This window comes from Oncorhynchus keta, chromosome 32 (assembly GCF_023373465.1).
Source record: "Oncorhynchus keta strain PuntledgeMale-10-30-2019 chromosome 32, Oket_V2, whole genome shotgun sequence".
Classification (NCBI taxonomy): domain Eukaryota; kingdom Metazoa; phylum Chordata; class Actinopteri; order Salmoniformes; family Salmonidae; genus Oncorhynchus; species Oncorhynchus keta.
Window position 1 is genome coordinate 15,858,172 of NC_068452.1, and position 12,116 is coordinate 15,870,287.

At 42.4% G+C, this 12,116-nt stretch overlaps 1 protein-coding gene across 2 annotated transcripts; it reads left to right on the plus strand.

The window, feature by feature from the left end:
• The first annotated feature begins 532 nt into the window (after positions 1–532).
• LOC118365162 (interleukin-2 receptor subunit beta-like) lies at positions 533–9,059 on the plus strand. 2 transcript variants are annotated; one of them, XM_035747130.2, is made up of 10 exons: positions 533–825; positions 2,462–2,543; positions 2,789–2,909; positions 3,028–3,100; positions 3,408–3,501; positions 3,828–3,964; positions 6,491–6,668; positions 6,863–6,965; positions 7,194–7,266; positions 7,873–9,059. In XM_035747130.2, exons 2-10 carry the CDS (start codon positions 2,474–2,476, stop codon positions 8,587–8,589), a joined length of 1,566 nt encoding a protein of 521 aa, XP_035603023.1. In that variant the 5' UTR covers positions 533–825; positions 2,462–2,473; the 3' UTR covers positions 8,590–9,059. The 2 variants fall into 2 exon arrangements, with proteins under 2 accessions (XP_035603023.1, XP_035603022.1); XM_035747129.2 differs by having other exon boundaries at positions 535–825; positions 2,458–2,543.
• Positions 9,060–12,116: the final 3,057 nt, after the last annotated feature.

The window sequence follows — 12,116 nt, forward strand, 5'->3', positions numbered from 1 at the left end:
GTCAAGCTGTCTACGCATACAGTTTGAGGCATACGCTCGAGAAGTGCAATCCAACGTATGCACCACACAGAACGCGCTGCAACTGCCTCTCCAACGCAATGTCAGTGTAAACGTGCGTCTCTGTTCTAGCCTACTTTACTGGTGCTCGACTGAAACAGGATGCGGTGTATTCACTATTTATACCTTAACACATAACGGGGCTCAGGGCCCTAATGGCTTTGCTTGTAGAGTATGTGTTGTAGAGAAGTGTTTCTCAATCCTGGTCCTAGGAAGGGCTACCACATCTTTGTTTTGGACTAAGCACTATTGCACTTAATTTAAGTAATCAACCCGTCTTCATGCCTTTAATTTGAAACAGGTGTGCGAGTGCTAGGGCAAAAACAAAAATGGGCAAGCCTTTGAGTCCCCAGGACCAAGGTTGATAAACACTGTTGTAGAGAATGGTAATTATACTTTTTTTTATCTTCAGTGTTTTGTGTGGCTTCCTGCAAGACACAGGCAAATGTCAGCCTTAGCGAGAGGTTGTGGTTACGTGTGTCACCATGAAATGTCATTGGGCACTTCAATCGAGAGGGAGGGAGAGAGAGAGTAAGAGAGCGATAAGCGTTAAGGAGCAGGAGAGAATGATAGAGACAGAAAGTCAGAGAGAGAGCGCTAGAGGCACAAAGAGAGACAGTCACAAAGGGAGAGACAGACAGACAGAGACCTGAGGCTAAGGAGACAGAGAGGAGAGAGCATCTGCACAAGTCAAATAGTCAAAACAGAGCAAAGAAAGTAGGAGAACAGAATGAGGACTGTGCTGACACGTCGACCCTGACTAAGAGGGTAAGTCTGAAGAGGTTGAATACCTATTTGTTTACATGTGCATTAGCACTTACTCTCTAAGATTCAACTTAGACTAATTTTTTTTTTTATATATATATATATATATATATATATATATATATATATATATATATATATATATATATATATAAAGCCAAATTATCATTGAGTGTCTATCCCCGTATCGTTCTTGTTATCATCAAGGTGTCATCCGCATCACCGAATGTAGTAATTTAAAACTAATCCTTAGGACGGCAGGTAGCCTAGCGGTTAGAGTGTTGAGCCACAATGAAGGTCGCTGGTTTGAATACTCAAGCCAACAAGGTGCAAAATCTGTTGACGTGCCATTGTGCAAGATACTTAACCCTAATTACTATGGCTGACTCTGTAAAACAATACATTTCACTGCACCTATCCAGCGTATGTGACATTTCATCATACTGTATATACATTGCCTTGCGAAAGTATTCGGCCCCCTTGAACTTTTGCGACCTTTTGCCACATTTCAGGCTTCAAACATAAAGATATAAAACAGTTTTTTTGTGAAGAATCAACAACAAGTGGGACACAATCATGAAGTGGAACGACATTTATTGGATATTTCAAACTTTTTTAACAAATCAAAAACTGAAAAATTGGGCGTGCAAAATTATTCAGCCCCCTTAAGTTGATACTTTGTAGCGCCACCTTTTGCTGCGATTACAGCTGTACGTCGCTTGGGGTATGTCTCTCTCAGTTTTGCACGTCGAGAGACTGATTTTTTTCCCATTCCTCCTTGCAAAACAGCTCGAGCTCAGTGAGGTTGGCTGGAGAGCATTTGTGAACAGCAGTTTTCAGTTCTTTCCACAGATTCTCGATTGGATTCAGGTCTGGACTTTGACTTGGCCATTCTAACACCTGGATATGTTTATTTTTGAACCATTCCATTGTAGATTTTGCTTTATGTTTTGGATCATTGTCTTGTTGGAAGACAAATCTCCGTCCCAGTCTCAGGTCTTTTGCAGACTCCATCAGGTTTTCTTCCAGAATGGTCCTGTATTTGGCTCCATCCATCTTCCCATCAATTTTAACCATCTTCCCTGTCCCTGCTGAAGAAAAGCAGGCCAACCTGGTGAATCTGGTGAATCTGTCCAACAAGCACTCAAGAGGATAGTGTTTAGACTGTCTAGTTTTTTACCTGTCAAACTACAACATCTGGGGAGACAAGGGTACAAAAGGTTTTCTCATTGAGAGTTCAACATTAAGTCATGCAGTATTAATCAGTCAGATGAATGTGTATTCTGTATAGATATCGATTCTAGAGGAGTTTCTGCTGCTGCCTTTAAGTGCCTACCAAAACTCTTCATGTACTACAGTCAAAGGTGATGACAGTGGGTCATAATGGTATTGGGCTGAATCAATTCAGGATGTCCCTTATCAGTGCCGTGTCTGCTCCTGTTCTATGCAACTGTTACTCAGGATTTTTACTGTCTAAATGTTGCTGGTGTTCCAGTGCTTTGTTATAACAGCCTCTTCATCTTACGTTTTCATCATCTTTGTTTTACATTTAAACAGTGGAGGCAATGGCCAAGACTCTGTGAGTGATTGTTCTTTGTCTTCTTTTCTTCATCTATGCCATCTGTTGTTTTCCAGTTAGACAGGGGCGGTAATGATGTGGTCCATGCTTCACCTGCTGTTCCTGCTGTCTGTCCCACCAGGCTTCACTCACAACCTCCAAGGTAACTAGTGACTTCATGTTACTCTCAGCCTACTCATTCAGATAAAAAGCAAACAGTACCTGCACCTTGTGGAGAAACACGATTTATTGATTGAATTTACACCCCCCCCCCAAAAAAACAAACAAAACAAATGTAAGTCAGATTTGTGAAGTTGGTGAGTTTGTGAAGTTGGTGAGTTTAAAATGATAAGTGTTAATATACAGTAATAATCCTTTTGGTTTGCCTTTGCTGTCTTTCCCTCCAAGGACTGTTTTGTGTGAATGACTACATCAACAACATCGCCTGTGTGTGGAACAGCTCGGGAATAGATCCAGATGTGGCCTGCCAGCTCCTCGGTACAAGAGAAGACTATGAAAACAATTTTTTGTAAGGAATATTTTTTTTGTCTGTCTTTATTATTACTGCAATACAGAAAATGACTGTATTGTGTTTTGAGGTATAAATGCATCCTTGTGAAATATTTTATTTATTTTGTTTTGTATAGCCAGAGTGGTTGTGATCTCAAACCCTTGGAAGGTCATTCTTTTGGAGGCTGCAGTTTTGTCTTTAAGGGCCATGTAAGTTTTTCCTGATATCAGAATCAGAATTATATACAGTATGTTATTCTCCATCAATATGTTATTGTACATATATGTTATTTTCCATATAATTTTCATTGTTTTCAATGTATATTGATTTCTATTGTATCTTTCAAACGTGAACTAAATATATCATGTGAAATGTATTTTATAGTAACTACTTGTGAAAATGAGAATGACATACAGTTAGAATCCTTGGAATTATTCTCCATGAATGTAGAACAGATGCAAGGAGTTCTTACTTTATTAAACATGCAATCTGTTTCCTGACTGTGTTTCTCTACAGTATTTCAGTTCAAACGAGAACCTCCCCAGCATTAAGGTGGAGTGTAACGGGTCTGAGGCGGCAAACCTCATAAAATACACACCTATCGAACACAGTGAGTGTCCACTTTTTCAGTGCTCTCTTTTATCTAGTGTACCTTCGAGAGTAGCCTCTCACTATAAATAGCTGTTCTTCTTCACTGGTTCATTTGAGAGTTTGATTCTTGCATGGGCCATATTCACATATTCAATACGGAATGTATGTACCACTATCAATGTAAACGTTGCTTTGGAAAGCATCTGCTAAATGACAATATTATTAAGTATTCAGGTCTCAAGACATGGTTACTCATCACCTGGTCTTAGTTCACCAAACCGCCTCCTCTATATTTCCACTTCATGGCATTAGATGACTGTGACATCTTCCTCTGTTTCCTCACAGTTAAGATGCATCCTCCTGGTATCCCGCTCATCATCAATGGGACAAATGCCACCTGGAGAGCTGGTAGTCCGCTGTCTAAGAAGATCTTTGCATATGAATTCCAGGTGAAGGTGAAGAGGGAAGACCAGCTATGGGGGGTGAGTGAGACAAAACCATTGTGTGGGTGGGTGTGAAAGTGTGGTATATGCAGTATTCCTGCTGAATGAGTTAGAGTGAATCTGATTAGTGGGTAGTCATGCATAATACCGGTGCCTGAGTATTTAGCTGTGATTTTTGGCTGATTCTTCACTTCCATAGACATCAAAGCATGATCAAAATCTAATCAAATCAAATGTTATTAGTCACATGCGCCGAATACAACAGGTGTAAACCTTACAGTGAAATGCTTACTTACCAACAATGCCATTTCAAAAAAATATGGATAAGAATAAGAGCTAAAAGTAACAAGTAATTAAAGAGCAGCAGTAAAATAACAACAGCGAGACTATATACAGGGGAGTACCGATACAGAGTCAATGTGCCAGGGCACCACTTAAATGAGGTAGTATGTACATGTAGGTAGAGTTATTAAACTGGCTCTGCATTGATGACAACAGAGAGTAGCAGTGGTGCAAATAGTCTGGGTAGCCATTTGACTAGATGTTCAGGAGTCTTATGGCTTGGGGGTAGAAACTGTTTAGAAGCCTCTTGGACCTAGACTTGGCACTCCGTTACTGCTTGCTGTGCTGTAGCAGAGGGCCGGAGAACAGAAAAATTTCTATGAGTAGGGGGCTAGAGAAAACCTAACAAATATATTCTTTGACAATGGCTTTTCAGTAATCTTTAATTTTCAACAGGCCTTCCTCTGACACTGCCTGTAGTATAGCTAAATTTACTTCAAAGGTCCTGGAAATACAATAAAATGGCAGGGAAGCTTGAAACAAATATTAAACTTTAACTTTTAAACTTGCTGAGTAAAAACCCAGTAATGTACTTGTAAGGCTTGAGGTTGAGGGTGCTGTGTGATGGTGTCCCAGTTGTTCTTTTCAAACACGCACTACAGTGAGCCTGTAGTGCCTGTGTGATGTGGTTCATCGGAGGTCGAGCAGTTGCCAGCCCAAATACCAGGGAGTGATGCAACCAGTATGGATGCTCAACTCGAGTTGGTGCAGCTGTAGAACCTGGTTTGATGATCTGAGAACCCATGCCAAATCCAGATTTCAGTCATTTCCTGAGGCTTTCCCTTTGCTGGTTTTGTCATGAAGCACCCCTCTTAGCCATCGCACCTCTGTGTGATAAGGCAAACTATCTTGGTGTGCTTAGACCATGTTAGTTTGTTGGTGATGTGGACACCAAGGAGGTGCTCCGTCGGTTGTCAAACCCTTGAAGCTCTCAACCATACAAATCATGCTCCACTGCAGCCCCGTCGATGAGAACTCCGCGGATGGGGCATGCAGCCAAGGAATATGCAATGAAATCTTTTCCCTTTTCACAAGCTGGTCCTCATTTAAAAAGAGTTGCCTTTTTTTCCTGTAGTCATTTCCTTTGTCTTGATCACGTTGAGGGAGAGGTTGTTGTCCTGGCACCACACGGCCATGTCTCTGACCTCCTACCCTATATAGTCTGTCTCGTCGCTGTCGGTGAACAGGCCTACCACTGTTGTTTCATCTGCAAATTGAATGATGGTTTTGGAGTCGTGCCTGGCCGTGTAGCCATGAGTGACCAGGGAGTACACGGATGGGACTGAGCACGCACCCCTGAGGGGCCTCTGTATTGAGGATCAGCGTGGTGGATGTGTTGTTACCTACCCTTACCACCTGGGAGCGGCCCGTCAGGAAGTCCAGAATCCAGTTGTTTAGTCCCAGGGTCCTTAGCTTAGTGATGAGCTTTGAGGGTACTATGGTGTTGAACACTGAGCCTTAGTCAATGAATAGCATTCTCACATAGGTGTTCCTTTTGTCCAGGTGGGAAAGGGAAGTGTGGAGTGCAATGGATATTGCGTCATCTGTGGATCTGTTGGGGCAGTATGCAAATTGGAGTGGGTCTAGGTTTTCTGGGATGATGGTGTTGATGTGAGCCATGACCAGCCTTTCAAAGCACTTCATGGTTACAGGCGTGAGTGCTACGGGTCAGTAGTCATTTAGAAAGGTTACCTCAGTGTTCTTGTGCACAGGCACTATGGTGGTCTACTTAAAACATGTTGGCATTACAGACTCAGACAGGGAGAAGTAGAAAATGTCAGTGAAGACACTTGCTAGTTTGTCAGCGCATGCTCGTAGTATACATCCTGGTAATTCGTCTGGCCCTGCAGCCTTGTGAATGTTGACCTGTTTAAAGGTCTTACTGACATCGGCTGCAGAGAGTGTGATCACACATTCTTCCAGAACAGCTGGTGCTCTCATGCATGTTTCAGTGTTATTTGCCTTGAAGCGAGCATAGAAGCGAGCATAGCGAGCATCGTCTGGTAGGCTCGTGTCACTGGGCAGCTCTCGGCCGTGCTTCCCTTTGTAGTCTGTAATGGTTTGCAAGCCCTGCCACATCCGACGAGCGTCAGAGCCGGTGTAGTACGATTATGAGTTACACACACTCGTCTCAAATCAGGATTTCAGCCTGAATAGTTTGAGACAGTCTTGTAGCTTTGCAGTGATTATGCTTATTTTTGTCTACCTGTCTGTCTCTGTCAGGAGGCCAAGAATTTTACCAGACCAAAGCAGGAACCGTGGATGGAGCTGGGTGTGGTGGAGAGTGGGATTCATCACATCAGGGTGAGAGTCAAGCCGACCCAGCCCGCCTCTAGCCACTGGAGTGAGTGGAGCCCGACTGCCTCCTGGACATCAGAGGGCGAGGTCTCACCAACCTTTGGTACGTTCGGTCATGCAGAACACTCTATCCTATCCAGAGAAACTGACAGTCGGTGCATAGTGAAGTTCATGCGGCCCATACAGGAATAAAACTAATTTTCTGGTCTACAAAATTGTGTTAACGACCCATGTTAAATGCATCCAGATGCATTTCTGAGACATATATTCCACCCATGCTTCCGTTCTGTGTTTCAGTGCAGTCCCCGGACCTGGCTTTGTGGCTGGTGTTGAGTGGTGCGCTTTTCACTCTCATCATTGTCATGTTGCTAGTCTTCTACAAAACACATATTAACAATAGGTGAGTAATGCGTAAAGGTGGATTTATATGCGTCTTGTTGGCTCAGATCAGGAGTGAGACCCACAACCTTTGGCTCAGTGAGTTAATTTGGTCTTGTGCCATGTTGATGACGGGGGCTTGATTTTTATCATTGGTTGCATAATGGTTGGCTATGTAGTATCAAGATAAATTCTGGAACAGACCCAAGATGGTTTATTTTACAACCCATGTTGTTTTGGTGCTCTACAGGAAACACCAGTATGTGCCTGACCCCGCCAAGTACTTCCAGCCACTTAACTCTGTCCACGGTGGAAACTTTCAGGTACCTGGAAAATACTCCAACTTCCTGCTAAACTTGAAACCTGTTGAACCAATACAATTCTGTCTATGTGGCTTTATTCACTAGCGTGAATGTTTTCTTGATACGAAAACCTAGTGGACAGCCTAATATAATAATCTTGAACCTGGTTGAGTGGAAATGTCTGCATTTGTGTCCCTATTGAACTTTACTTACTACTTACTTACATTGGATGCTTACAGTTGGGAACAGTCTCTTTCGTTGCCAGTAAAAGTAAAGTTCGCAGCCACAGTAAAAACCCAAAGAAAACATTAGTCATGAGCATAGTCCCCTTGATATGGTTTCTCTGTTGGTTTGAATTCCTCGCATTAACAGACATAGACACACTCTCTCTACCACACGCACACACCAATAAACTCACGTATGCACCTCGTATTACAAACAAGGATACAGACACACACTGATCTTGCAGCAACTTTCAAAACTTGATACTTGCCAGTGTAGATGCAGTAAAATATTTGTCCTTTGTCATTTTGCTTAAGTATCAGCATAACTTTAAATTTCACCCATGACCGTGACACTGTACAGTGCTCCATATACTGATGTGTGTCTCTGGCCCTCCCCATGCAGAAATGGCTGAGCCCCTTGTTTGCTCCAGAGTGCTTCATCACCGCCCAGCCTGGCGAGGACATCTCCCCTGTGGAGGTGTCTGGAACAGAAGTCTGGGACGTCACCGACTCCACCAGCTCCACCACCGCAGCATTCCTTCTACACTCTGACCCCAACACCCCCTCTGATGGCTGGAACAGCAGCGGCCAGTCCTCCTGCTTCTCCAACATCGGCTACTTCTACCCCAGCGGCCTCCGCATCGAGTCTTGCCCCATCTACTTCACCTACCAGGGGGACCACAGCTCTCTCTACGCCACCACCACATCCTCCTCCTATGAGCTCTTGGAACTTCTTGGTCGGCTGCAGAGGGAGCCCCAGAGCCCAGACTCTGGTCTCGGCATGGAGAGCGTAGAGGGGAAGGACCAGGTGGAGGAGGAAGGAAAGGGTAAGAAGGAAAGGGAAGTGGCTCTAGTTGACCATCATTCACCCACTCCTCTTGTCCTACCAGTCTCCCTGCCTGCTGGGATCCCTCCAGGCCCTCACCATCCCCTGAGTCTCCCTCAACTCCCCCTTCATAATCCTGAGACTAACTCTGCCATGGCGCCTAGCAGCAGTTACAATGCCTGGCCAGTAGAAGCTGCTCTAGGCAGATCCTCCTCAATGACAGTGGAACCCAGTTGTAGCGGCTATTTGACCATTAATGAGCTGCAGAATACCTACAGCAACAAGTCTATTTGAACAATCCATTTTTCACTCAATTTACATTTTAGTTGAGCTGTTGAACTTATTCTTCGTGCAAACTATGACACAAGGCTCAGATAATGCAGGTACAAAATTATTTTTTTGCATGGTATTTTACATGATAAAATACCATGTAGTTTATTTGTATTTAATATAAATTTGGTATATTACTTGTATTACTATTAGGGCAGCTGGTTTGCCAATGCATTGTTACTTTATCTCAGATAGTTAGTGCTGCTAGTTGTTTTTGTCTTTAAATGTGTTCACTGACAACTTGTTTGTATGAAGACCTGAATTAAACCTCTGGCAGAAGAGAAGTGGGTCAGCCTTTAACTTCCTATGTTTGTGGGCTTAGGTAGTCTGCCCTACAGTACAAAGCAAAAAGGCAGTAATTGCTAATTTGGTCGAAAACGAGTTAGTAATTTTTTGCTACATTAAATACATGCTTAATCATGTGGACAAGTATCCTTTCTCTAATGTATTGTGTTTTTGAGAAAATGGGGGTCATGTTAGCAGTAACTACATAAAGTTACTGTGAAACCAAGGTAAATAAAAGCCATTTTTCTCAGTTCCACGCTATGAGCAGTTACTGCTTTTTTGCTTGGTAGGGCAGTTAAAGTGGCAAAGAGTGTGCAAGTGTTCCTGCTGTATGTGTATGTGTGTTGGTGTGTTTGCCTGCGTGTATCAGTGGCAGTCGGTTCTGTTAAAGATGAGGGAGGACCATTTAAAAAAAAATGTTATGAGTATTGCGTTATTTCTATTACAGCATGTTGGATGACTGTCATTCATATTCCATTCACCCAGTTCAATGTAACAGCGATAGGTTTAGGCTACTACATGATACTAAAATTTCCCTATACCCATCATGAGGTTGTTACAACCTAGTCTAAGAAGTTCACAACGTAGGTGCACACAGGTCGAGAGAAAAATTAAAGATGACAGACAGTGACACATTGATAGACAGTGACACATTCAATCCCGCCTTGCACACTCTTGTCTGCATCTAGCTGATCTAGGGTGTAGTCATTAGTACAACAGTTGCAAATAAGAGTTTCTATTGTACAAATTCAGGTATTTTTTATCCCAGTTTCGTTCCGTTTGCTTCCGTTTAAGAAACATTTGAACAGAATCGGTAGAAGGAATAGCACCCTTGATCACATGAAAACACAGTTCACAGTTCATAGCAGCCACGTTGTATTCCTTATTGCATCCATGCGCTCTCCTCCTCTCACCTTTTCCCTTTGCTTTTGGACTTTTTTTGCACAACACATTAGCTGTATGTGACCATGTGAAAAAACATTTCCAAGCAAAACAATATCATAACCGCTACACACAGCCTACATATTGTCACCGTGTTAGCGAAAGTAACGTAATAACTAATAGAACTAGCTAACGTGTTAGTAACCCTACAATCATGCAGTAGTGTTACAGTGTACAGTTAGTAAGCAGTTTAGAACTTGCCCTGGTGGCAATACATTTGTAAAACCAAAAGCTTACCTTGAATTGGAAGTGTTCGAATGTTGTGTTGGATAGTCATAGCTAGCATCCCTCTGTTTGAGCAGGGTGTTTGAGTAGGCTAAACTAGCTAGCTGCATCTGCTAGCTAAGTAAGTGAAACTGAAAGTGAAAAAACAATAACTATCTCTATATTTCTCTCTTGCTTCTCCTTTTTTTGGAATAAATTAATATGTTCAAAACTGTTCAGCTATTGTCTTTCTCTCTCTTCAAGTCAACTATTCACCACATTTTATCCACTGCAGTGCTAGCTAGCTGTAGCTTATGCTTTCAGTACTAAATTCATTCTCTGATCCTTTGATTGGGTGGACAACATGTCAGTTCATGCTGCAAGAGCTCTGACAGGTTGGAGGACATCCTTCGGAAGTTGTCATAATTACTGTGTAAGTCTATGGAAGGGGGTGAGGACCATGAGCCTCCTAAGTTTTGTATTGTAAGTCAATGTAACGATAACTAACAAACGTCCATACTTGAGAGTGTTTTAGTGCCCCCAAAAATGTATACTTCCAGGTCAACTGTAATATGAATACCATTGTAAAGCACAATTTCTCCGCTTTCCAGCAAAATCAACCTTAAGACCTTCTGTCCGTCTCTGCATGATTGAAGAATGCAATGGAGCTCCACCTGGCCTTTTAAAAAATTGTGGTTGGGGAAGAGAAGGCTACTGAGTAATTGTGAAAGGGGGAGAGATGTCGCATGGGGAAACTGCTTTTTTCAACCGATTTCTCAAAAATGTTAATAAAACTCGATAAAGAGGTTATATAATGTATCATTATTTTTAGGGCGGCAGGTTTTTTAGGGTTTTAAGTGTGGAGCTAAAGTTATTTTCAGTAATTAAACTGCGTCTGTCTCGCGGCTTTTAAGAATCATGATGGCGTGCAGAGATGACGTGAAAAATGAATGCATTCAGTTGTACAAATGACTAGGTATGCCCGTCCCTCTCGCTACCCCTGTTGGAAAGACTCTGTACGGCACACAATGTGTTGCATAATGCATGCTGTACGATACTTCACGATATGTCACAATGCTTGTACAGCGCTTTATCAACTTTTCTTGCTTACTATTGGTCTATTACCATGTCAATCAATGCTGGAATAGAAGGGTAGTTTACACCCCGGATTTTGATGCCAACACAGTCACTACAGTCCTATTAGTTTTCATCGCAGCCTTGTTTGAATGCCGCAGTACACAAAATCTGTACGGAACAGAGTTAGCTACTGTTACCCAGAGGAGGACGGAAGCTAGCTGTCCTCCAGCTACACCATGGTGCTACCCTACAGAGTGCTGTTGAGGCTATTGTAGACCTTCATTGCAACACAGTGTGTTTTAATTATTTGGTGACATAAATATATTTATTATGGTTTTATATTTAAAAAAATGCTTTTGAATTGTTTTACCAATTTAAAATAAATGAAATTCACTGAGGAGGAGGGTCCTCTCTGATTCAAAGGGGTTGGGTTCAATTTGAAAGACAATTTTCAGTTGTCTTCAACTGACTAGGTATCCCCCTTTCCCCTTTTCCTTATCCTCCCCTTCCTCCTCTGATGAGCCTCCACTGGTGTGTATGTACAGTATGTGTGCGTGTTTGTGTGTGCATGTGTGTGCCTGTGAGTTGTGTGGGGGAGGGTTTCTGATTTGAGAGTGTAATTGTGTAGCCGATCTAAGGGTGGTTGTGGCTTATGAAAGATAGGATGCGAAATTAGGTCTGTTTGTGTGTGTAAACATGTCCTGTCAGGTGTGTGAATGAGTTCATGTATTAGTATGTGGTCTGACATTTGACTGTGACACCACGTCCCCACCGCTGACTTTCGCTCTCTTGAAAAAGTTGTTTTACTTGTTATGAAAAGAAAAATGCATTTGAGCTTGGGGTGGGGGGTGGGGGTCAGTGAATTAACTGAGAGAAAAGCATGCAGGGCATTCTACACCATTAAATAACTAATTCAAATTGAAATACCTAATACCACATTTTAAATACCTATTCAAATGTGGCTAAATCTAATTGAATTTGTC

Excerpts from the sequence above, each read along its gene's own strand:
- LOC118365162 (XM_035747130.2), top strand. The coding sequence starts at position 2,474 with ATGATGTGGTCCATGCTTCACCTGCTGTTCCTGCTGTCTGTCCCACCA. Across the intron at positions 2,544-2,788 it reads CTTCACTCACAACCTCCAAG|GACTGTTTTGTGTGAATGAC; the intron begins GTAACTAGTGAC and ends TTTCCCTCCAAG. Across the intron at positions 6,966-7,193 it reads AAAACACATATTAACAATAG|GAAACACCAGTATGTGCCTG; the intron begins GTGAGTAATGCG and ends GGTGCTCTACAG.